The following is a 27,034-nucleotide window of genomic DNA, read 5'->3' as shown; positions in this document are numbered from 1 at the left end:
ATGACATGGGAGGTCTCACACTACCTGATTTTAAAGCATCTTACGAAGCTACAGTGGTCAAAACAGCATGGTACTGGCATAAAGCTATATATACTGACCAATGGAACTGTATAGAATATTCAGATATAGAAACTCTCATCTATGGACAATTGATGTTTGAGAAGCCAATTCACCTGGAACAGGGCAGCCTCTTCAATAAATGGTACTTGGAGAACTGGATAGCCATATGCAAAAGAATGAAAGAGAATCCATACCCTAATACAAAAATTAACTCAAATGGATCAAAGACCTAAATGTTAGAGCTAAGACCATAAAACTTTTAGAAGAAAATGTAAAGAAATATTTTATAAAACTTGTAATAGGATGCAGTTTACTAGATTTCCTACACTCAAAGCACAAGCACTGAAGAAAGAAATAGATGAATGGGAACTCTTGAAAATTAAACTGTTTTGTACATCTAAGAAATGTGTAGGAAAGTAAAAAGGCAGCCTATGCAATGGGAGACGATATTTGGAAATCACTAATCAGATAAGGGTTTAGTATCCAGAATATATAAAGAGATTCTTCAACTAAACAAAAAAAAAGAGAAACAACACAATTAAAAAATGGGCAAAATACCTGAAGATACTTCTCAGAAGAGGAAACACAAATGGCTAAATGGCACATGAAAAGATATTCAGCTTCACTGGCTATTAGGGAAATGCAAATAAAAACCACAATGAGATATCATCTGACACTCACTAGAATGGCCATTATCAAAAAAACAGAAAACAACAAGCGCTGGAGAGGACGTGAAGAAAGAGGCACACTTATCCAGAGCTGGCATCAATGTAAAATGGTACAACAGCTATGGAATACAGTTTGGCGGGTCTTTAGGAAGCCAAGTTTAGAACTGCCATATGATCCAGCAATCCCATTACTAGGTATATATTCAGAGGACCTACCTGAGGGCAAGGACACAAACAGACATTTGCACACAATGTTTATAGCACTGTTACTTACAATTGCCAAGAGACAGAAATAGCCCAAAGGTCCATCAATGGATGAATGACTAAAAAAGCTGTAGTATAATCAATGTAAGCTATGGTCTGTAGTCAACAGTAAATGTGTAATATGCTTCCACTGAACATAACAGAGGTATTATGACAAAAATAAAGTTAACAGGCAGGAGGACGAGGAAAGGGGTATGGATCCTTTGTGGAAGAAAAAGAAATGTTTTCAGATAGAGTATGGTGGAAAATGCATGTCTATACAATTAGGCTAGATTTACAATGTGTGAATAAAACTGTTCAAGAATGAACAGAGAGAAAAAAGTGCTAGAGAAAATGTGGAGAAAAAGATGTACCTATTCACTGTCAGGAGGTGCAGCCCCTAGGAGTGAAGTGTGGTGGTTCCAGGCTAGGGGTGGGTTTGCCATCTGATCCTGAAACCCCATTTGTTCAGTATATACCTGGAGGAACTGAGTGTGGGGACACGAATGAACATCTACAGACTGGTGCTTCTGGTGGCAGTATTCCCAATCCACAATGAATGGAGGTGGCCTAAGGATACAATGATGAGTAATGGTATATACATATCATGGACTGCTGAGCAGCTGCAAGATAGAATGAAGATTTGAGGTATGAAACTAGGTGAATAAACCTTAGGAACTGTATGTTGAAGGAAACGTCAGGAACAAAATGACAGATATTATCATGTCTCAATCATACAGACTAACTATAATATAAAAATTCAGTGAACTAAAGTCGAGAGCATGGTTATCAGGTTGGGGTTTATAGTAAAGGGTCCTAGACTGTAAGCTCTTACAGCAGTCACATATATTCAGGAGATGTAATTGTTAATTCGAAATTCTGAGGTACTGAGCTGTTTGTATATAACAGAGACTTTCCCAGAAACGTCAGGTATTTATGTGACATCTGAGACTCAGAGTTTAAAGCTATGAAGCTATGACAGTCAACAGCACCCCATACAGGAACTGTTTAAAAAGTTGAAAAAGTGATCAGAAACTGAGTAGAGAGAGATGAATGAGGCTGAGCTGGATAAGACTTAAGATATATCAGAAGACTGGGTAAAGGAGGATATTGTCCATAATTTTAAAACCTGAACTTCTGTGTGAGACTAAATGGAGAGATGTTTATTTGGTACAAAATTTTTATTTTGAGTAGTGCATTTCCTGATTTAACTTTTATGGTCAGTTTAGTTAAACACCATAAGTACATGGACTCTTGACTAGGGCATGAGATTTTTTGGTTTGTCCAAGTTAGTGTGATGCACCAATAAAACCCACAGTGATTGGAACAATGAATAAAGAAGTATTTGCAAACTTCCCGTGGGGGAATGGGGAGAAAGGAGGAAATATTCAACATCCCCTTTTGGAGAATTTCTGATATTCTCACAAACTGTGGGAACAACCAAATCAATAGGCTGAGCCCTCAATCTTGGGGTTCACCTTTATGAAACTTATCCCTGAACAGGATAGGCTAAGCCTACTTAAAATTAGGCCGAAGAGTCACCCCCAGAGACTCTCTTTTGTTGCTCAGGTGTGGGCTCTCTTGCAAAGCCAACTCAGCAGGTGAACTCACTTCCCTCCCTCCTACAAAGGACATGACTCCCAGGGGTAAAATAATCCCTGGCAATGTGGGACAGAAATCCAGGATAAGCTTGGGACCCAGCACCAAGAGATTGAGAAAGCTTTCTTGACCTAAAGGAGGAAGAGAAAAATGAGACGAAATAAATTGTCAGTGGCTGAGAGATTTCAAACAGTCGAGAGGTTATTCTGGAGGCATTTCTTATGCATTATATAGATATCGCTTTTTAGTTTATGGTGTATTAGAGTGCCTGGAGGGAAGTACCTGAAACTGTTGAGCTGTATTCCTATAGCTTTGGTTTTTGAAGATGAATGTATAAAAATATAACATTTACAGTGTGACTGTATGATTGTGAAAACCTTGTGTCTGATGCTCCTTTTACCCAGGATATGGACAGATGAGCGAAAAGTATGGATAAAAATAAATAAATTACAGGGGGGGCAAAGAGTAAAGTAAATTGGATAGATGGAAACGCTAGTGGTCAACAAGAGGGAGGGGTAATGTGTATGGTACGTATGCATTTATCTTTTCCTTTTTATTTCTTTTTCTGGAGCAATGCAAATGTTCCAGAAAAAAGATCATGGGATGAATACACAACTAAATGATTATATTATGAGCCACTGAGTGTACACCATGTATAGAATGTATAGGTGTGAAGATTGCTCAATAAAAAAAATTAAAATACAAGGTCTTTGATAATTATTATAAAAAATTAATAACTCTCTACCAAAACAGAAAAGAATACATACAAACGTCAATAAGGATATGAAAAGATGCTCAACAGCACAAGCCAATAGAGAAATACAAATCAAAAGGACAATGAAATACTATTTTATATCCATTAGAATAGCTACTATTAAAAAAATGGAAAATTACAAATGTTGGACAGGATGTGGAGAAACAGGAACACTCACTCATTGCTGGTGGGAATGTAAAATGGTGAAACTTCTGTAGAAAACAGTTTGACAGTTATTCAAAAAGTTAAAGAGAGAATTACCATATAAATTCCCAGCAATCCTACTTCTACGTATATATACACAAAACAAGTTAAAGCAGGGTTTCAAATAAATACTTGAACACCAAAGGTCACAGAAGCACTATTTATAATTTCCAAAAGATGGAAGCAACCCAACTATCCATCAACACAAAATCTGGTATGTAAATAGAGTATGATTTAACCACAAATAGGAATGAAGTTCTGATACATGTGACAACACAGATGAACCGTGAGCACAACATTTGAATGAAATAAGATGAAATAAGACAGACACAAAAGGACAAATACTACATTATATACCTTATATAAAATAATTAGTATATGGAGATTCATAGAGCAGAGCCTTAGAATTGTAAATTTGCAACTTTATTAAATTCTCCTTTTGTAAAAGCCTTTTCAGTCCTGGCATACCATGTTCTGGCAGCTTACAAACTGAAACAAGTTGGTACCAGAGAAGTGGAGTGCTGCTGCTGCAGTTCACAAATACCAGACATGCTGGAATAGGTTTTTTGGTGATAGATAAGGAGAAGATTTTGGAGGAACTGTGAGGAACTTGATGAAGAAGGCCTGGAGTGCTCTGAAGAAACCTTTGGTGTAAACGGAACCACTGCCAGTCTGGACAAAGGGGGACAGAAAAAGGACAAATTGGAGTTTGCAGAGGACCTTGGAAGCTAGGGTCTGAAGCCAAGAAACCTCAGGCTAGGAGAGTGGACTCACCCATGTATGTGAAGAGGGTGAATTTGTCCCAGGAGCAGAGGGCAGGCCTTCCACTTCTTTGTTTAGGAAGAGTTGTGCCACCCCAGGCTTTGGAGAGGGTGAAGTACATAAACCAGGGATTGGGGGGGGAGCCTGGATGCCACCCCACTGTTCTGGAGGTATTGAGCATGTCCCCCAGAGATGGCAGAGATCTTCAGGTGTTTCCCTAAAACTTGGAGGAAGTGGAAACAAGGAAAAAATTGGTTTCTCCAATATTCCCCAAGATTGCAGCCATCCCAGTGAATGGAGAGAACAAGGCTGCTGCATAGGCCCTTAGAAAGGGTGGGACTACTGCCTTCTAAAGCTCCGAGGATAAATGATTCTCAGACTTTGAAATCCAATGGAGTCTGCCCTGCAGGTTCTCAGAACTGTTTGGGTCTCCTGGCCCCTATGTATCTTTCAATTTTTCCCTATGGAAATGAAAACATGTATCCTATGACTGTCCCTTCTTTGTATACTGGCAGCAGATAACTTGCTTTGAGTTTCATGGGCCCAGAGTCAAGAGAATTTTTGCCTTTAAGTATGGTTTAATAGTTGCCAAGTTGGGGGGGGGGCATGTGATAGTTAGGTTCAGGTGTCAGCTTGGCCAGCTGATAGCACCCTAGTTTCGTTACTGTGGACTTGAATTATTAGCACATGAAATTCACCTATGGCTGAATACATCTGCAGTCGCTAAGGGGAGTGCCTTCTGCAATAAGTGTGTTTAATTTAATTAAATGGAGGCTTAAAAAAGAGAGAGGTCAGAGGAGAGCTCCACACAGCACAGCCCAAGTAGCTCAGCATACCTCATTTCAGCACTGGCAATTCAGCCCAGATGTTTGGAGATGCAGAAAGGAATCACCTGGGGAGAAAGCTGTCGGAACCCAGAAGCTGGAGGGAAAGCCAGTAGACATTGTCCTGTGCCTTCCCACGTAAGAGAGAACCTCAGATGAGTTAGCTGCCTTTTCTCCGAAGAACTATAAGTTTTTAACTCAATAAAATCCCCTTTTATTAAAAGCCAATTTATTTATCTCTGGTATCTTGCGTTCTGGTAGCTTTGGCAGACTAAAACATCCAGTAAATATAAACTCCATTCTACATGTTGTTTAGGTCAAAAGACTTGAAGTCATCCTTCTCTGTCTCTTTATGTCACACTGCATCCCATTCATCAGCAAAACTATTTTTGCCTTTTCTTCTTTTCTGATATAGGCATTTAGGGCAATAAATTTCCCTCTTAGCACTGCCTTTGCTGCGTCCCATAAGTTTTGATATGTTGTGTTTTCATTTTCATTCGCCTCGAGGTATTTGCTAATTTCTCTTGCAATTTCTTCTTTGACCCACTCGTTGTTTAAGAGTGTGTTGTTGAGCCTCCATGTATTTGTGAATTTTCTGGGACTCGGCCTATTATTGATTTCCAACTTCATTCCTTTATGATCCGAGAAAGTGTTGTGTATGATTTCAATCTTTTTAAATTTGTTAAGACTTGCTTTGTGACCCAGCATATGGTCTTTCTTTGAGAATGATCCATGAGCACTAGAGAAAAAGGTGTATCCTGCTGTTGTGGGATGTAATGTCCTATAAATGTCTGCTAATTCTAGCTCATTTATAGTAATATTCAGATTCTCTATTTCTTTATTGATCCTCTGTCTAGATGTTCTGTCCATTGATGAGAGTGGTGAATTGAAGTCTCCAACTATTATGGTATATGAGTCTATTTCCCTTTTCAGTGTTTGCAGTGTATTCCTCACGTATTTTGGGGCATTCTGGTTCGGTGTGTAAATATTTATGATTGTTAAGTCTTCTTGTTTAATTGTTTCTTTTATTAGTATATAGTGTCCTTCTTTGTCTCTTTTAACTGTTTTACATTTGAAGTCTAATTTGTTGGATATTAGTATAGCTACTCCTGCTCTTTTCTGGTTGTTATTTGCATGAAATATCTTTTCCCAACCTTTCACTTTCAACCTATGTTTATCTTTGGGTCTAAGATGTGTTTCCTGTAGACAGCATATAGAAGGATCCTTTTTTTTAATCCATTCTGCCACTCTATGTCTTTTGATTGGGGAATTCAGTCCATTAACATTTAGTGTTATTACTGTTTGGATAATATTTTCCTCTAACATTTTGCCTTTTGTATTATATATATCATATCTGACTTTCCTTCTTTCTACACTTTTCTCCATACCTCTCTCTTCTGTCTTTTCGTATCTGACTCTAGTGCTCCCTTTAGTATTTCTTGCAGAGCTGGTCTCTTGGTCACAAATTCTCTCAGTGACTTTTTGTCTGAGAATGTTTTAATTTCTCCCTCAGTTTTGAAGGACAATTTTGCTGGATATAGGAGTCTTGGTTGGCAGTTTTTCTCTTTTAGTAATTTAAATATATCAACCCACTGTCTTCTAGCTTCCATGGTTTCTGCTGAGAAATCTACACATAGTCTTATTGGGTTTCCCTTGTATGTGATGGATTGTTTTTCTCTTGCTGCTTTCAAGATCCTCTCTTTCTCTTTGACCTCTGACATTCTAACTAGTAAGTGTCTTGGAGAACGCCTATTTGGGTCTCATGTCTTTGGAGTGTGCTGCACTTCTTGGATCTGTAATTTTAGGTCTTTCATAAGAGTTGGGAAATTTTCAGTAATAATTTCTTCCATTAGTTTTTCTCCTCCTTTTCCCTTCTCTTCTCCTTCTGGGACACCCACAATACGTATATTTGTGTGCTTCATATTGTCCTTGAGTTCCCTGATACCCTGTTCAAATTTTTCCATTCTTTTCCCTATAGTTTCTGTTTCTTTTTGGAATTCAGATGTTCCATCCTCCAAATCACTAATTCTATCTTCTGTCTCTTTAAATCTATCATTGTAGGTATCCATTGTTTTTTCCATCTTTTCTACTTTATCCTTCACTTCCATAATAAGTTCTGTGATTCGTTTTTACAGTTTTTCTATTTCTTCTTTTTGTTCAGCCCATGTCTTCTTCATGTCCTCCCTCAATTTATCGATTTCGTTTTTGAAGAGGTTTTCCATTTCTGTTCGTATATTCAGCATTAGTTGTCTCAGCTCCTGTATCTCATTTGAACTATTGGTTTGTTCCTTTGACTGGGCCATATTTTCAATCTTCTGAGCGTGGACTGTTATCTTCTGTTGGCATATGGGCATTTAGTCAGATTTCCCTGGGTGTTGGACCCAACAGGTTGGAAGATTTTTCTGCGAAATCTCTGGGTTCTGTTTTTCTTATCCTGCCCAGTAGGTGGCGCTTGTGGCACATGTTTGTCTCACGTGTTTGGAAGGGATCCCCCCAGTCACCGTTCTCCGCGGTCTGGGGATTTTCGATCCAATTCTCTCAGTTGGTCCGGGGGGCCACGCGTGGTGGGGGCGCCAGCCGCCGCGGCTTGAGGGGACCCTGTGGCTCCTTTATTAATGACCCTATTGGTGCTTGGTTGGACCCAGTCCCTGCCACTGTCAGAAATTCCCTCCTCTCCCTGGAGGGGTGCCGGTCGCCGGCCGCCGCGGCCCGGGAAACTCGCCACCGGACCAGGAAGCCGCCTGTGGGGGAGGGGCACCGGTCGCCAGCCACTGCGGCCTGGGGAACTCGCCACCGGACCAGGAAGCCGCCCGCGGGGGAGGGGCGCCGGTTGCCAGCCACTGCGGCTTGGGTAGCCCTCTGATCCAAGACTCGTAGCTGGTCCAGGAAGGAGGGAGGGAGGAGCTCCAGCCGCCAGCTGCCGCGGCTCGGGAAAGCGCGTGCCGCTCGGGGATCTCACCGCAGCAGAGTCTCGCAATCAGTCTAGCCAGTCCAGACTGGGGTACGCTGTGTCCATTCCCTGCCGTGGCCCCGGGAGCTGTTCTGCACTGTTTCTGTTCACCTAGTAGTTGCTCTGGAGGAGGAACTAAGACGTGCGTACCTTACTAAGCCGCCATCTTGGCCCCGCCTCCTCATCAGCAAAACTATTGATTGTATTTGTAAAATTATATACTAGACTGAATTGCTTCTCACCACATTTGCTACCATTCTGGTCAAGCTATCATCATGGTTTGAGCCACCCATCACCGTTCATCTATTATAAATCATCTCCTTACTTCGTCTTTGTCTCCCTCTTTAGCCTAGTCAAAGCAACCAGAGTCAGATTTTAAAATTTTAACCAAGGTCATGTTATTTCTTAGCCAACAATTCTAATGACTTCCGATCTCAATCAGCATAAAAAACCAAAGTTCTTATCAATGGACTACAAGAAACTACATGATCAGTTCACCCACCCTAAACTTCATGTCTGACCATATCTCCTATTGACCCTTGCCCATCTGATGTCACTTTTGGCTAAATCAGTTTCTCTATGGCCACTTTTGGCTGGGAAAAGGAACTATCTCCTGGATCGTAGGCATGAAGACCTTGGTTGGTATGGGGAAAGTGGGGCTGACCCAAGGAAGCCAGGTAGGACAGCCTTCAGGCATTCTATACCAGCAGAATAGCATGGTTCCTGTATCCCAGCACCAAGCAGGAAGAAATCCGGGACAGAGTAGGAGGCCTTTACTGGGAAAACAGAAAAAGTAAGATCTACCAATTGTTTTAGGAAAACAATTTCTGAAAATTTTTTGCTTCACATGGGAAATACGCAGAAACATCAATTCAGTCTGAATTTTATATCCTAGTTAATTTGAAAACACTGTGATCTTTGGAAACATACAAAAAAATGGCATTTATTATTAAAAAAAAAAAATCAACCATAGCATCCACTTGTGTTTCTTCCAACTTTCTTTTCAATCTCATGCCTTTGCACTTGTCCTTCCAGTGACCAGAATGTCTGTTCCTAGATAAAGATACTATTCACTCCTTCAGGTCTCTGTTCAAATGTTACCCTCTCACAGAAGACATCTGTGGCCATCTATATAACCAGCAACTAATATTTCATACCCCACGTACACTCTATCTCATATTCTGCATTAATTTCTACAATTGTAATTACTGCCACTTGATATATATATATTTAATTATTTGCTTATTCCCCTCCCCTTTAAAAGATTAGTTCCTCAAAGGCAGAAAATCCTATATTTTGTTCAGGGATCTATCCACAAAATCCAGAACAGTATCTAGAATACAGAATTTGCTCAATAAGTATTTTCCAATGAACAAAGCAACAAAGAATCTTCTCTGAGTATTGCTTCTTCAGTTTCTTTTCCTATGTAAGTAATGTATGCATATAAAATTTACTTACCATTGCACTAAGCGTTTCTTCCCAATCAGGCCGCTCGCGGGGGTGGACATTTCTGTGTAGTTCTGGAACAAAGTCATCCTCTTCAGAATGTACTGAAGACTTCATCTTCCTAGAGACCAAAACATAGGAGATCGTAAGAATTTCCATTTCTACAAAAGTTTTCCAATAACCACAATTTAAAAAACAGAAAAATTATGTTGTATTTTAAGTTCAATCAAAAGAGCATAAGTTGCTAGTATCAATCCTTCATTTCTCCTCTGGGTTTCAAGAATCCTTCATGCTCTACCAAATAAATGTTATTATTCCAAGAAATAGAACAAGAGTTAAAAATAGTTCAACTTTCTGGCACATGGAAAACTATTATATAAGAAATATTTTTATGTGTTCAATCAAATTTGAACCTTCACAACATATGCAGTAGCAATTTTTTACTCAGCACCAATACTTGTAGAACTGTACTGATAAGCATCAGTAAAATTACAGAATGAGAAAGAGCTATGAGACTTCTGATTCCAATGCATGGAATAGACTGTATCAAACTACCCCCTTGGCGGGAAGAACTGGAAAAACTGGACAAAACACATAAAAACACTTGTTCGAAAACACAGAATAACAACCAAACCAAGTAGAACTTCCAGGACTACAATCTTTGAGAGAAGAAAAGCACACAATCTGGATTACACATTTACTCATGCTTTATATATAAGAGATTTTCTAAGTTACAGTGATGAAAGTGATGAAAGCAAAGCACAATAGTGTAATTAAAGTGGGCAGAGGAGGCTGAGGTTGGAGGTTAGGGTTACTGAAGCAGATAGGACTTCAAGGGAAAAAAAAATCCCCCCCACACACACAAACAAAAAATAACTACAGAGAAAGAGTCAAAGAATATGCATAGAAATTCCCCTTGAGTCATTAACTGATATCTAGCCATAGACATTTAGGACAAGAAGTCAAGAAAACCATCCACAGCTGCAGGGCACCTAAAGAGTTAAATAGAGACATTTCAATAGTCTAGTAGTGCTAAGGAGACAAGTTGCTCTGCCAGGAAAGAAATACTGGGCTCTCAAATGAGACTCTAGAAAAAGTAGGCCTTAGGAGTGAGGATAAAACAGAAATATACAAGCTTATCAAAGGCTAAAACTTAGCCTTGACAGGATCAGAACTGCCAGAAGAAAAATTAACCCTCTTTTGGAGGAAAATAACATTATCCAGAGCCTCAGAAATCTATTCCACCTTATCTGGTATCTAACAAAAATTATGAGGTATGCTAAGAACAAACAAATAAAAATTGGGGAGAAAATAGTAAAAACAGACTCACATTTAATTCAGATTTTAGAATTATCAGATTAAGAATTAAACAAGACTTTAAAATGGCTGTGATAACATTTCTTTTTCTTTTTGCTTTATTAGAGAAGCTGTAGGTTTACAGAAAATCATGCCTAAATATGGGATTCCCACTTACAATCATATTATTAATATCCTGCATTGGTGTGGTACATTTGTTAAAATTGTTAAAACACATTTTTGAAACTGTACTACTAACTATAGTCCATAATTTAGCTTAGGATTCACTGTGTTGTGCAGGGCCACGAATTTTTTTGTTGTTGTTATTCTCAATTTTGTATTCAACATATATACCTAAAATTCTCCCCTTTAAACCATTTTATTCTAGTCCCATTTAAACAACCTTAACTTTCCCTGTTTTAACAGCATTCAAATATAAAATTAAGTGCTGTCAACTATAGTCACAATGTTATACAAGGGCCACAACCATTCACCACCAAAACTGAAACTTTTCTCATCCCAAAGAGAAACTGCACATTTTAATCCTTAACTCCTTATTCCCTATTGCCACCCTGTTCCTTAGTAACCTATATTCTAAATATTGGCTCTATAAGTTTTCTTATTCTAATTATCTCATACTAGTGTGATCATATAATAGTTAACCTTTTCTATCTGGCTTATATCACTCAACTTGATATCTTCAAGAATTATCTATATTACCACATGTATAAGGACTGCATTCCTTTTTTAGGGCTGTGTGTATATATTTCATTTTTGTAACCCATTCATCTGTTGATGGATGTTTGGGTTGCTTCTATCTTTTGGCAATTATGAATAATGCCACTATGAACATCTGTGTATAAATATGTGATCAAGTCTGGTATTCCGTTTTAGGGCGGATCTATACCTAGAAGTGGGATTGGCAAGTCATATGTAATTCTAAACTTAACTTTCTGAGGAACCAGAAAACTATCTCCCACAACGGCTGCACCATTTCATATTCCTGCCACCAATGAATTGAGTGTTCCTATTTCCCACATCCTCTCCAACACTTATAATTTTCAGGGCATTTTTTATACTGGGTGTGAAAATGTTTTATCTCATCGTGGTTCTGATTTGCATTTCCCTAATGGCTAATGATATTGAGCTTCCTTTCATGGGCTTTTTGGGCATTTCTTCTTTTTTAATATAAGCATTCAGAGCTATAAATTTCTGTCTCAAAACTACCTTGCTGCCTTCCATCAGTTTTGGTATGCTGTGTTTTCATTTTCATTCACTTCAAAATATCTCCTAATTTCCTTTATTTCCTCTTTGACCAACAAGTTGTTTAAGAGTATGTTGTTTAATTTCCACGTGTTGGTGAATTTTCCATTTTTCCCTGTTATTGATTTTTATCTTCATTCCACTTTAATCAGATTCATTTTATGATTTCAATATTTTTTAACTTACTGTTTTGTAACCTAATAGATCATCTATCCAGGAGAATGACCCATGTGCACTTGACAAGACTGTGTATTCTGCTGCTGTTGGGTGAAATGTTCTATACATCTGTTAGGTCTAGTAGGTTTAGAATATCATCCAAGTCCTGTATTTCCTTATGGATCATCTATCTAGAAGTGCTATACATTATTGAAAATGATATAATAAAATCTCCTACTATTAATGTAGAACCTTCAATTTCTCCCTTCAAATCTGTCACTATTGCTTCCTACATCTTCAGGATCTGCTGCTAGGTACATGTTGTAGTTTGCTAAAGCTGCCTGTATGCAACATACCAGAAATGGAACAGCTTTTATAAAGGGGCTTCAGTTACAAGTTTACACTTCTCAGGCCATAAAAAATGTCCAAACTAAGGCAACCACAGAAAGATACCTTGAGTCAAGAATAGCTGATTCCCATCTGTGGTTTCTTTTTCAAATAAGAAGGCACCTGACTGGCATCTGCTGGTCCTTGTTTCTGATTTCATTGCTTCCAGCTTCTAATTCCAGTGACTTCCTCTCTAAGTATCCGTGGGCCTTCAATTAGCTACTCTGGGGCAAACTCTGGGTTTCGTCTCCTAACTTCACATCTCCTAGGACCTAAGGTTTCTTCTGTTCAGTTTCTGGCTATTTCTATGAGTCCTTGCTTAGCATCTGGTTATTTCTGTCTTGATCTCCAAATGTCTGTGTCTATGTCATTTCCGAACTTTCTCCAACATATTCCCCCTTTTAAAGGACTCCAGTAAACTAATCAAGACACACCTTGAATGGGCAAAGCCACATCTCCATCTAATCAAAGGTCACACCCACAAATTAGATATGTCAGATGTCCATGGAAGTAATCTAATCAAAAGGCCAAACCCAGGAGATGAGAAGGTAGTTCAATAGATTGGTGAACGATGGTGTATACATACGAAATAATACTGTGATGCTACAAAAAGGAACGAAGTTGTGAGGCATGCAACATTGTGAATGAACCTGTGGAACATCTGGTGGGGCAAAATAAACCAGAAACAAAAGAGTAAATTACTGTATGTCTTTAGAAAATGTTTCTAAGAAAGCAGGGACCTAGACTGTAAGCTCTTATAGCACTCACATTTAGTCTGGAGTGGTAATTATTATTTATGGATTTTGCAAGGCTCTTTTATATACGTGTAACCTGGTATTTAGAGATAAGAATAAAGCCAACCAGGTCAGGATTAGGTAATTCAGAACACAGGGGTAAAGAAGACACTGTCTATATCTTAAAACCTTATCTACTCTTTGAGACCATAAGAAAAAAAGTATAGTTTGTCTGGAAACTAAATTTTCTATAGCACATAATCTAACTCAATTTGTCTGAATAGCTCATTTTGAACAATTGAAACACAATGAGTACAGAATAAGAATGAGGCTCTTTAATCCCATATAGCTTAATCTAATGCCTTGATACATCCTAGAATATATTAAACAGATAATGAAAAAGTATTGGCTAATTCTTGCCTGAAATGCTGAAGACATAGGTTCAATGTCCAGAGTCTGCACAAGACCAAAAAAAAAAAAAAAAAAAAAAGGTATTGGCAAAATTCCTTGAGGGTTGGGAGAAAACATTTGGAACTATTAAACTTTGCCACTGGTACTGTGTCAGACACTAGAAACACCAAAATCAATAGGTCAGGCCTTTGATCTTGAAGCTTGCTCTTGTGAAGCTTATGTAGGTAGTGGAGAAACTTAGCCTTTCTATAGGTATGCCTAAGAGTTACTTCCAGAGGACCTCTTTTATTGCTCAAATGTGAGCTCACTCTCTTTAAGCCCAACTCTGCAAGTTAAATCATTACCCTCCCTACTATGTGGGAAATGACATCCAGGGATGAAAGTCTCCCTGGAGGCGCAGGAGATGACCCCCAGGTATGAGTCTGACCCTGGCGCCATGGGATCAACAATGCCATCCTGACCAAAAGGGGGAAAAAAGCGTAACAAATAAGGTATCAGTGGATGAGAGAGTTCAAATAGAGATGAGAGGCTACTCTGGAGGCCCCAAGCTTCAGTTAGACATTGCTACCTATCATAACTTGCCAAACCCCAACCAAAACCATTCCAGTCAATCCTAAAGGACACCTAGGGCAACATATAAGACTCTACAAAGGTTCCACACACTAGGGTAACTTTCCAGAAACCTACAACTTCCAGATGGGTCCCTGGACCAGGTAAGTCCTGAAACCTAGAGAGGCAAGCCTCTCCAGACTATCAACTAGATCTCCCTCCCTACCCCATAATACTGACAGCCCCTTCCAACATGAAAAAGTTAGAATGGGTATAGCTCAAATACCCCTAAAGAACAGGAGAAAGATCAAAAGTGATGGCGGAGTTATATAGAGAAGGTAGGGTTTAACAAATGAGTCTGATTGCGGAATCATTATATTGATATTTCCTTCACTCTCGAGGGTCTTAGAGCAGTTAGAAGTAAAAGCTAAAATGGTGGAGTTGTAACCAATTCCAATCTCCGAAATCTGTTCCACAACTAATTGGTGCAATATGCTTTGAAATTTATTGCTTTTTTGCATATACATTATTTTTCACAAAAAAGGAAAAAAAAGTCACAAAAGTATTTATTCCTTCTAGTCTCCAATATGCTAGCGCAGGTAGAAGGAAAAATCTGAGATGATGGTATAATAACCCATGACAAACTCTGGGATCTGTCCTGTAAGTACTTGTTGAAGAGTGTTCTGAAACTACTGCTTTTTTCTTTTTTTGCTTTGTATACTTGTCATAATATACAATAAAAAAACATTAAATAAAAAAAAAACAGCCATCTTGTGAGTGTGAGGTGACATCTCGTTATGGTTTAAATTTGCATTTCCTAAATGTCTATTCAAACATTTTGCCCATTTTTTATACTGAGTTGTCTGGCTTTTTGTTGTTGAGTTGTAGGATTTCTTTATATTTTCTGAAAAGGAAACCATTATCTAATTTTGAAAAATGTCTTGTGAAATTTATAACATATAAAATTTTAAAAGCACAAAGGATAGGAGGGGTACTCGCAAGTAAACAATTATAGTAAAACTGAGAAATGAGAAAAACTCTTTTCTTAGAGAAGACTCAATACATTGCATTTTTTATGGTAACCACTAAAACAATAAATGTATAAATAAAAAGCCTAATGTAAGAAAACACTTGAAAAATAAAACATACTTGAAAGAGGCAAGAAAGGAAGAATAAAGGTAAGACACACTCAAAAATTTATAAAGAAGGTAAATTTAAATCTAAGTATATTATTAATAAATTTAAAAGTGAACGATTAGTTGGCAAGGATGTGTTACAACTGGTACTCTCATACATTGCAGGCAGAGATATAAAATGGTGTAGCCACTGTGGAAAACTACGTGGAAGTTTCCAAAAAAATTAAACATAGGAATACCACTCATAAGTATTTAACCAAGAGACATAAAAAGCATATGTCCACATAAAATTTGCAAGCAAAACTTTATAGCAGTATTATTCATAATACCCAGAAAGTGGAAACAACTCAAATGCCCATTACCCAATGAGTGAACAAAGTATGCAAAATCCAAACAATAAAATGTTACTATCATAAAAAATATAGTACTGATTCATACTAGCACATGCTATATATAACAAGAAAACATCATACTACGTAAAAGAAGCCAGATACAAAAGGATATAGTATATGATTCCCTCTATAAAAAATGACCAGAGAGCCCTCCTCTTCCTCTTTCCCCGCCGATGCTCCCGCCGCCGTGTGGCCCTCCTCTTCCCCCTTCTCTGCCGGCGATCCCGCTGCCATCCACCCCTCCTCTTCCTCTTTCTCCGCCAGCGGCACTGCCGCCACCATCCAGTCCTCCTCTTCCTCTTTCTCCGGCCAGCGCTCCCACCGCCATCTAGCGCTCCTCTTCCCCCTTCTCCGCCGGCGCTCCCGCCGCCATCCAGCCCTCCTCTTCCCCCTTCTCTGCCGGCGCTCCCGCCGCCATCTAGCCCTCCTCTTCCTCTTTCTCCGCCAGCGGGGCTCCCGCCACCATCCAGCCCTCCTCTTCCTCTTTCTCCGTGGGCGCTTCCGCCGCCATCTAGCCCTCCTCTTCCTCTTTCTCCGCCGGCGCTCCCGCCGCCATCCAGCCCTCCACTTCCTCTTTCTCTGTCGGTGCTCCCGCCGCCGTCTGGCCCTCCTCTTCCCCCTTCTCTGCCGGCGCTCCCGCCGCCATCCAGCCCTCCACTTCCTCTTTCTCTGCCGGTGCTCCCGCCACCGTCTGGCCCTCCTCTTCCCCCTTCCCTGTCGGCGCTCCCGCCACCATCCAGCCCTCCAGTTCCCTCTTCTCCACCGGCGCTCCCACCGCCATGCAGCCCTCCTCTTCCTCTTTCTCTGCCAGCGGCGCTCCCGCCACCATCCAGTCCTCTTCTTCCTCTTTCTCCGGCCAGCGCTCCCACGGCCATCTAGCCCTCCTCTTCCCCCTTCTCCACCGGCGCTCCCGCAGCCATCCAGCCCTCCTCTTCCTCTTTCTCCGCCGGCACTCCCACCGCCATCTAGCCCTTCTCTTCCTCTTTCTCCACCAGTGCTCCTGCGGTCATCTAGCCCTCCTCTTCCCCCTTCACTGCCGGCGCTCCCGCCGCCATCCAGCCCTCCTCTTCCTCTTTCTCCGCCGGAGCTCCTGCCGCCATCTAGCCCTCCTATTCCTCTTTCTCCACCAGTGCTTCCGCCGTCATCTAACCCTCGTTTTCCCCCTTCACCGCCGGCGCTCCTGCCGTCATCTAGCCCTAACTCTGCCTCTTTCTCCGCTGGCGGCGCTCCCGCCATCATCTTGCCCTTCTCTTTCCCCTTCTGCTCCGGCAGCGCTCCATCCACCATCTTATCCTTCCCTTTCTCCTCCTGCTCCAGTGGCTTTCCAACCACCACCATGCCCTCTTCTGCCTTCACCGGCTCCTCCGCCACCGTCCTCGACATCCTTGCCACCCTCACCTTTCCTCCTCCAGAACAGCTACTAGGGGAGTAGAAACGATACAGAACAGCACCCAGGGCCATGACAGAGATAAAAAAGACAGCGTACCCCATACTGAAACGGCTGACTGTCTGGGAGAACCAGCTCCGGTGAGATCGCCAAGGGGCGTGGGCTTTACCGAGCGGGGTGGCAAGCGGCCGGAGATCCTCCCTTCCTCCTACCCGGGCCAGCTGGCAGAATAGGGCAGGCGGTCCCCTCAAGCCGCGGCGGCTGGCGCCCCCACCACGTGAGGCCCCCTGGACCAACTGAGAGAACTGGATCGGATATCCCCAGACCGTGGAGAACGGTGACGGGGGGGTCCCTTCCAAACACGTGACTCCCCGGTCCAGGTGGGAACGGTGAACTCTCCCAGGCTGTGGCGGCTGGCGCCCTTCCGCCATGCTTGGCACCCCGGGCCGACTAGGAAATTCGGACGGGCGCTCTCCCAGGTTGCGGTGGCTGGCGACCCTCCCCACATTCGGGCCCCCGGGGCCGGCTGGTATTCTTTCAAGCCACTTCGGCTGGCAAACCTCCCCCACGGTGAGAGTTTTCCAAAGTTAAAGGACCCACAGCACCTTTTACTGGTGGGACCTGCAGAAAAACGTGTGCCACGAGCGCCACCTACGAGGCAGGATAAGAATAACAGAACCCAGAGATTTCACAGAAAAATCGTTCAACCTGTTGTGTCCAACACCCAGGGAAATCTGACTAAATGCCCAGACGCCAGCAGAAGATAACGGTCAACGCTCAGAAGATAGAAAATATGGCCCAGTCAAAGGAACAAACCAATAGTTCAAATGAGATACAGGAGCTGAGACAACTAATGCTGAATATACGAACAGAAATGGAAAACCTCTTCAAAAACGAAATCGATAAATTGAGGGAGGACATGAAGAACACATGGGCTGAACAAAAAGAAGAAATAGAAAAACTGAAAAAACAAATCACAGAGCTTATGGAAGTGAAGGATAAAGTAAAAAGATGGAAAAAACAATGGATACCTACAACGATAGATTTAAAGAGACAGAAGATAGAATTAGTGATTTGGAGGATGGAACATCTGAATTCCAAAAAGAAACAGAAACTATAGGGAAAAGAATGGAAAAATTTGAACAGGGTATCAGGGAACTCAAGGACAATATGAAGCGCACAAATATATGTGTTGGGGGTGTCCCAGAAGGAGAAGAGAAGGGAAAAGGAGGAGAAAAACTAATGGAAGAAATTATCACTGAAAATTTCCCAACTCTTACGAAAGACCTAAATTACAGATCCAAGAAATGCAGCGCACCCCAAAGACATTAGAGCCAAATACGCATTCTCCAAGACACTTACTAGTTAGAATCTCAGAGATCAAAGAGAAAGAGAGGATCTTGAAAGCAGCAAGAGAAAAACAATCCATCACATACAAGGGAAACCCAATAAGACTATGTGTAGATTTCTCAGCAGAAACCATGGAAGCTAGAAGACAGTGGGTTGATATATTTAAATTACTAAAAGAGAAAAACTGCCAACCAAGACTCCTATATCCAACAAAATTGTCCTTCAAAAATGAGAGAGAAATTAAAACATTCGCAGACAAAAAGTCACTGAGAGAATTTGTGACCAAGAGACCAGCTCTGCAAGAAATACTAAAGGGAGCACTAGAGTCAGATACGAAAAGACAGAAGAGAGAGGTATGGAGAAGAGTGTAGAAAGAAGGAAAGTCAGATATGATATATATAATACAAAAGGCAAAATGGTAGAGGAAAATATTATCCAAACGGTAATAACACTAAATGTTAATGGACTGAATTCCCCAATCAAAAGGCATAGACTGGCAGAATGGATTAAAAAACAGGATCCTTCTATATGCTGTCTACAGGAAACACATCTTAGACCCAAAGATAAACATAGGTTGAAAGTGAAAGGTTGGGAAAAGATATTTCATGCAAATAACAACCAGAAAAGAGCAGGAGTAGCTATACTAATATCCAACAAATTAGACTTCAAATGTAAAACAGTTAAAAGAGACAAAGAAGGACACTGTATACTAATAAAAGGAACAATTAAACAAGAAGACATAACAATCATAAATATTTACGCACCGAACCAGAATGCCCCAAAATATGTGAGGAATACACTGCAAACACTGAAAAGGGAAATAGACACATATACCATAATAGTTGGAGACTTCAATTCACCACTCTCATCAATGGACAGAACATCTAGACAGAGGATCAATAAAGAAATAGAGAATCTGAATATTACTATAAATGAGCTAGACTTAACAGACATTTATAGGACATTACATCCCACAACAGCAGGATACAACTTTTTCTCAAGTGCTCATGGATCATTCTCAAAGATAGACCATATGCTGGGTCACAAAGCGAGTCTTAACAAATTTAAAAAGATTGAAATCACACACAACACTTTCTCGGATCATAAAGGAATGAAGTTGGAAATCAATAATAGGCGGAGAGCGAGAAAATTCACAAATACGTGGATGCTCAACAACACACTCTTAAACAACAAGTGGGTCAAAGAAGAAATTGCAAGAGAAATTAGCAAATACCTCAAGGGAATGAAAACGAAAAATCAGCATATCAAAACTTATGGGACGCAGCAAACGCAGTGCTAAGAGGGAAATTTATTGCCCTAAGTGCCTATATCACAAAAGAAGAAAAGGCAAAAATGCAGGAATTAACTGTCCACTTGGAAGAAATGGAGAAAGAACAGCAAACTAATCCCAAAGCAAGCAAAGGAAAGAAATAACAAAGATTAGAGCAGAAATAAATGAAATTGAAAACATGAAAACAATAGAGAAAATCATTAAGGCCAGAAGTTGGTTCTATGAGAAAATCAATAAGATTGATGGGCCCTTAGCAAGACTGACAAAAAGAAGAAGAGAGAGGATGCAAATAAATAAGATCAGAAGTGGAAGAGGAGACATAACTACTGAACTCACAGAAATGAAGGAGGTAATAACAGGATACTATGAACAACTTTACGCTAAGAAATACAACAATTTAGATGAAATGGACGGGTTCCTGGAAAGACATGAACAACCAACTTTGACTCAAGAAGAAATAGATGACCTCAACAAACCAATCACACGTAAAGAAATTGAATTAGTCATTCAAAAGCTTCCTAAAAAGAAAAGTCCAGGACCAGACGGCTTCACATGTGAATTCTATCAAATATTCCAGAAAGAATTAGTACCAACTCTCCTCAAACTCTTCAAAAAAAATCGAAGTGGAGGGAAAACTACCTAATTCATTCTATGAAGCCAACATCACCCTCATACCAAAACCAGGCAAAGATATTACAAAAAAAGAAAACTACAGACCAATCTCTCTAATGAATACAGATGCAAAAATCCTCAATAAAATTCTAGCAAATCGTATCCAACAGCACATTAAAAGAATTATACATCATGACCAAGTAGGATTCATCCCAGGTATGCAAGGATGGTTCAACATAAGAAAATCAATTAATGTAATACACCATATCAACAAATCAAAGCAGAAAAATCACATGATCATCTCAATTGATGCAGAGAAGGCATTTGACAAGATTCAACATCCTTTCCTGTTTAAAATACTTCAAAAGATAGGAATACAAGGGAACTTCCTTAAAATGATAGAGGGAATATATGAAAAATCCACAGCTAATATCATCATCAGTGGGGAAATATTGAAAACTTTCCCCCTAAGATCAGGAACAAGACAAGGATGTCCACTATCACCACTATTATTCAACATTGTGTTGGAGGTTCTAGCCAGAGCAATTAGACAAGAAAAAGAAATGCAAGGCATCAAAATTGGAAAGGAAGAAGTAAAACTATCACCGTTTGCAGACGATATGATACTATACGTCGAAAACCCGCAAAAATCCACAACAAAACTACTAGAGCTAATAAATGAGTACAGCAAAGTAGCAGGTTACAAGATCAATATTCAAAAATATGTAGCATTTCTGTACACTAGTAATGAACAACCTGAGGGGGATATCAAGAAACGAATCCCATTTACAATTGCAACTAAAAGAATAAAATACCTAGGAATAAATTTAACTAAAGAGACAAAAAACCTATATAAAGAAAACTACAAAAAACTGTTAAAAGAAATCACAGAAGACCTAAATAGATGGAAGGGCATACCGTGTTCATGGATTGGAAGACTAAATATAGTTAAGATGTCAATCCTACCTAAATTGATCTACAGATTCAATGCAATACCAATCAAAATCCCAACAACTTATTTTTCAGAAATAGAAAAACCAATAAGCAAATTTACCTGGAAGGGCAGGGTGCCCCGAATTGCTAAAAACATCTTGAGGAAAAAAAACGAAGCTGGAGGTCTCGCATTGCCGGACTTTAAGGCATATTATGAAGCCACAGTGGTCAAAACAGCATGGTATTGGCATAAAGATAGATATATCGACCAATGGAATCGAATAGAGTGCTCAGATATAGACCCTCTCATCTATGGACATTTGATCTTTGATAAGGCAGTCAAGCCAACTCACCTGGGACAGAACAGTCTCTTCAATAAATGGTGCCTAGAGAACTGGATATCCATATGCAAAAGAATGAAAGAAGACCCGTATCTCACACCCTATACAAAAGTTAACTCAAAATGGATCAAAGATCTAAACATTAGGTCTAAGACCTTAAAACAGTTAGAGAAAAATGTAGGGAGATATCTTATGAAACTTACAATTGGAGGCGGTTTTATGGACCTTAAACCTAAAGCAAGAGCACTGAAGAAAGAAATAAATAAATGGGAGCTCCTCAAAATTAAACACTTTTGTGCATCAAAAAACTTCATCAAGAAAGTAGAAAGACAGCCTACACAATGGGAGATAATATCTGGAAATGACATATCAGATAAAGGTCTAGTATCCAGAATTTATAAAGAGATTGTCCAACTCAACAACAAAAAGACAGCCAACCCAATTACAAAATGGGAAAAAGACTTGAACAGACTCCTACCAGAAGAGGAAATACAAATGGCCAAAAGGCACATGAAGAGATGCTCAATGTCCCTGGCCATTAGAGAAATGCAAATCAAAACCACAATGAGATATCATCTCACACCCACCAGAATGGCCATTATCAACAAAACAGAAAATGACAAGTGCTGGAGAGGATGCGGAGAAAGAGGCACACTTATCCACTGTTGGTGGGAATGTCAAATGGTGCAACCACTGTGGAAGGCAGTTTGGCGGTTCCTCAAAAAGCTGAATATAGAATTGCCATATGACCCAGCAATACCATTGCTAGGTATCTACTCAAAGGACTTAAGGGCAAAGACACAAACGGACATTTGCACACCAATGTTTATAGCAGCATTATTTACAATTGCAAAGAGATGGAAACAGCCAAAATCTCCATCAACAGAAGAGTGGCTAAACAAACTGTGGTATATACATACGATGGAATATTATGCAGCTTTAAGACAAGATAAACTTATGAACCATGTAATAACATGGATGGACCTAGAGAATATTATGCTGAGTGAATCCAGCCAAAAACTAAAGGACAAATACTGTATGGTCCCACTGATGTGAACGGTCATTCGAGAATAAACTTGAAATATGTCATTGGTAACAGAGTTCAGCAGGAGTTAGAAACAGGGTAAGACAATGGGTAATTGAAGCTGAAGGGATACAGACTGTGCAACAGGACTAGATACAAAAACTCAAAAATGGATAGCACAATAATACCTAATTGTAAAGTAATCATGTTAAAACACTGAATGAAGCTGCATCTGAGCTATAGGTTTTTTTCTTTTACTATTATTATTACTTTTATTTCTTTTCTCTATATTAACATTCTATATCTTTTTCTGTTGTGTTGCTAGTTCTTCTAAACCGATGCAAAAGTACTAAGAAATGATGATCATGCATCTATGTGATGATGTTGAGAATTGCTGATTGCATGTGTAGAGTGGTGTGATTTCTAAATGTTAGTTTAATTTCTTTTTTTCCGTTAATTAATAAAAAAAAGAAAAAAAGAAAAAAAAAAGCCTTAACTTAGAACTTCATTGTGATTTAGAATTATCACTGCCTTCACACATAAACATCTATTTAAAACCTCCTAATAAAGGAGAATTGTGTATTTGTTTATGGATTTTTGTAAATAAAAATGCATTGATCTATGGCTTAAACAAACAAAAAAAACCACTTTGTTTCTGTTGCAGTATTTGTTAATCTACCCAATAAAATTATTCGCAGAAAAATGGAACATGTAATAGAGTTCTTCACATACAAAAACTGTTATACCCTAAAACCTTAATTACCTGAATTGTTCTAAGAGTATTTCTAGAAACTGAAACTCAGTGATTAAAAAGAAATTAATTCTAAAAAAAAATCTTGGATGGATCAAAGACCCAATATAAGAGCCAGAAACATAAAACTCTTCAAAGAAAATGTTAAGAGCCAGGAACATAAAACTCCTAGAAGAAAATGGTAGGAAGCATCTTACATCTTAAAAGTCTTATGTTAGGCAGTGGTTTCTTAGACTTTACACCCAAATCACAAGCAGCAAAAGAAAAAATAGATAAATGGAACATCTTCAAAATTGAGTACTTTTGTGCTTCAGAGGGCTTTGTCGGAAATATGAAAAGGTAGCCAACTCAGTGGGAGAAAATATGTGGAAACAACATATCCAATAAGATTAATATCCACAATACATAAAAAATCCTACAACTCAACAATAAAAAGATAAACAGCCCAATTAAAAATGGGCAAAAGACATGAATGGACATTTTCCAAAGAGGAAAGAAGAATGTCTAAAAAGCACACGAATAAATAAATGCTCATCATCACTAGCTATTAGGGAAATGCAAATCCAAATCTCATTGAGATACCATTTCACACTACTAGAATGGCACTATTTAAAAAAAAACGCAGAAAACTACAAGTGTTGGAGAAGATGTGGAGAAACAGGAAAATTTATTCACTGATGGTAAGAATGTAGAATGGTACAGCCACTGTGGAAGAGTTTGGTGGATCCTTGGGGAGCTAAGTATAGAACTGTGATATGACACCACCAGTGTTCTAGTTTGTAAGCTGCTGAATGAGATATCCTGGAGCTGGAGCTGTTTTTAAAAAGGGGAATTTAATACATTACTACTTTATAGTTCTAAAGAATTGAAAGTCCAGATTAAGGCACCAACAAGAGGTTACCTTCACTCAAGAAAGGCTGATACTATTGAAAACACCTCTGTCAGCTGGGAAGTCACGTGGCTGGCATCTGCTGGTCCCTTGCTCCTAGGCTCTGTCGTTTTCAGTCTGTCTATATCGGGGTTCCACACTTTGCTTCTCTGGGACTGATCTTCATCTTTTGGCTTCCTTTGGCTCTCTCCAGGTTCTGGCTTGCTTAACATCTCATGGGAAGGCACACAGTAACGTATGCTGGGCTCCTAGCATCTCCTAACATTTGTGTCTTGGCTCTCTCTGGCAGCCCTAAAGTTTCTGTTGGCTCTTTCTGTGTTGGCTCTGTGAGTCACATCTTCATGGAGGTTTCTAACTTACAGTACTGAATAAGGATTAAAAGGGCTGCTCCCACAAGATTAAATCAGGATTAAAACATGGCTTTTCTAGGGTACACAATACTTTCAAACCAGCACACTCAGCAATCCCACTGCTAAGTATATACACAGAAGAGCTGAAAGCAGGAATGCTAACAGACATTTGCATACAGATGTTTACAGCAGCATTACTCACAATTGCAAAAAGACAGAAACAATCCAAATGTCCATCAACTGATAAATGAATAAACCAAATATGGTACATACATACAATGGAATATTATTCAGCTACAAGAAGATAGGAAGTCCTGATGTATGCAACATGGATGAACCCTGATGATATAATATTGAGTTAAATAAGTCAGACACAAAAGAACAAATAGTGTATAAGCTCACTGACATGAACTAAGGACAATGAACAAAATCATGGAGTTAAAATACAGAATACAGGTTACCAGGAGATAGAATGGCACTAGAGAATGGGGAGTTCATACTTAACCTAGGTCAAATTTTTAATAAGGTTCATTGTAAATGTTTAGAAATGGATAAAGGTGATGGTAGCACATTATTGTAATGGTAATTAACAATGCTGAGTTGTGCGTATCACTGTGGCTGAAAGGGAAAGTTTGGGGTTTTGTATTTCATTAGAAGCAAAGCTACTGGATGAAATATGGAACTGTTTAACAGAGTAAGCCGTGTTGCCTAGTAACATGTTTACTATAGTAAACCATATAGTAAACCATACAGTCTAGGAATGCCTGGAGTGTATAATGATAGTGACCAAATGTACAAATTTTAAAATGTTTTGCATGAGGAAGAACAAAGGAATGTCAATAATGCAGGTGTTGAAAATAGATGGTAATTAATATTTTCAAACTTTAACTTATGTGTGAAACTAAAGGAAAAATGTTTATTTGGTACAAAATTTATATTTTGACTACTGCATTTCCTAATATAACTATGTGGACAGCTTAATTGAACACCATAAGTACATGGAACCTTGAGTAGGGCATGAGATTTTGTAGGTTTGCCCAGAGTATGCCTCGATAAACCCCAGAAGGATTTGAACAGTGAATAAAAAAGTTTCTGCAAAGTCCCCTTAGGGGAATGGTGAGAAATGGGGAAATTCAACTTTCCAAAGTGGAGAATTCTTGATATTCTCACAAGCAGTGGGGACAACCAAAGCAAAAGGCTGAGCCCCCAATCTTGGGGTTTGTTCATATGAACTCAATCCCACAAAGGATAGGCTAAGCCTACTTAAAATTAGGCCTAAGAGTCACCCCCAAGAGAACCTTTTTGTTGCTCAGATGTGGCCTCTCTCTCAGCCAAAACAACAAGCAAACCCACTGCCCTCCCCCTCTTTATGTGGGACGTGACTCCCAGGGCTGTGGACCTTCCTGGCAATGTAGGACAGAAATCCTAGAACGAGCTGGAACTCAGCATCAAGGGATTGAGAAAACTTTCTCAACCGAAAGGGGGAAGAGAGAAATGAGACAAAAATAAAGTGTCAGTGGCTGAGAGATTTCAAACAGAGTCAAGAGGTTATCCTGGAGGTTATTCTTAATGCATTAAGTAGATATCACCTTGGTAGTTAAGGCGTAACAGAGAGACTGGAGGGAATTGCCTGAAAATGTAGAGCTGTGTTCTAGTAGTCATGTTTCTTGAAAATGACTGTATAATGAGCTTTCACAGTGTGACTGTGTGATTGTAAAAACCCTGTCTGATGCTTCTTTTATCTACCTTATGGACAGATGAGTAAAATACATGGATTAAAATAAATAAACAAGAGGGGGAATAAACATTTTAAAAAAATTAGAAGATTGAAATGCTACTGATCAATGAAAGGGAGGGGTAAGGAGTATGGTATGTATGAATTTTTTTCTATTGTCTTTATTTCTTCTTCTGAATTGATGCAAATGTTCTGATACCCTTCAATTTGTACCCTCCTCCAGACCATCCTTTCCTGTCTCTTTCTCCTAGACAACAGAACTCTCTTTAGTACTTCTTGTAGTGCAGGCCTCTTGTTGACAAGTTCTTTTAGCCTTTGTTTGTCTGAGAAGATTAATCTCTCCTTCAATTTTGAAAGATAACGTGGCTGGATAAAGGATTTGTGGCTGGAAGTCTTTCTCATTCAGGATCTTAAATATATCATACCACTGCCTACCTAGTGCCTGTTGTGTTGTCTGAACTCAGTCTTACATGGTTTTCCTTATATGAAGTGAATTTTCTCGTGCTGCTTTCAGGACTTTCTGCTTCTCCTCAACAT

The 27,034-nt window shown here is 39.4% G+C and overlaps 1 protein-coding gene across 3 annotated transcripts in view; it reads right to left on the bottom strand.

Annotated features, from left to right (window-relative positions):
• Nucleotides 1-27,034, bottom strand: part of ARHGAP32 (Rho GTPase activating protein 32) — a 450,472-nt gene that overhangs the window by 288,779 nt on the left and 134,659 nt on the right. For all 3 annotated transcript variants that reach the window (XM_077112455.1, XM_077112453.1, XM_077112454.1), the window contains exon 2: nt 9,523-9,631. In XM_077112455.1, the coding sequence (XP_076968570.1) occupies nt 9,523-9,627 (105 nt within the window). In that variant the 5' untranslated portion in view covers nt 9,628-9,631. The remainder of the gene's footprint in view (nt 1-9,522; nt 9,632-27,034) is intronic.

Source organism: Tamandua tetradactyla, chromosome 8 (assembly GCF_023851605.1).
Source record: "Tamandua tetradactyla isolate mTamTet1 chromosome 8, mTamTet1.pri, whole genome shotgun sequence".
Lineage (NCBI taxonomy): Eukaryota > Metazoa > Chordata > Mammalia > Pilosa > Myrmecophagidae > Tamandua > Tamandua tetradactyla.
The sequence above is the reverse complement of the archived record's forward strand: the minus strand, read 5'-3'. Positions and strand labels throughout refer to the sequence as shown.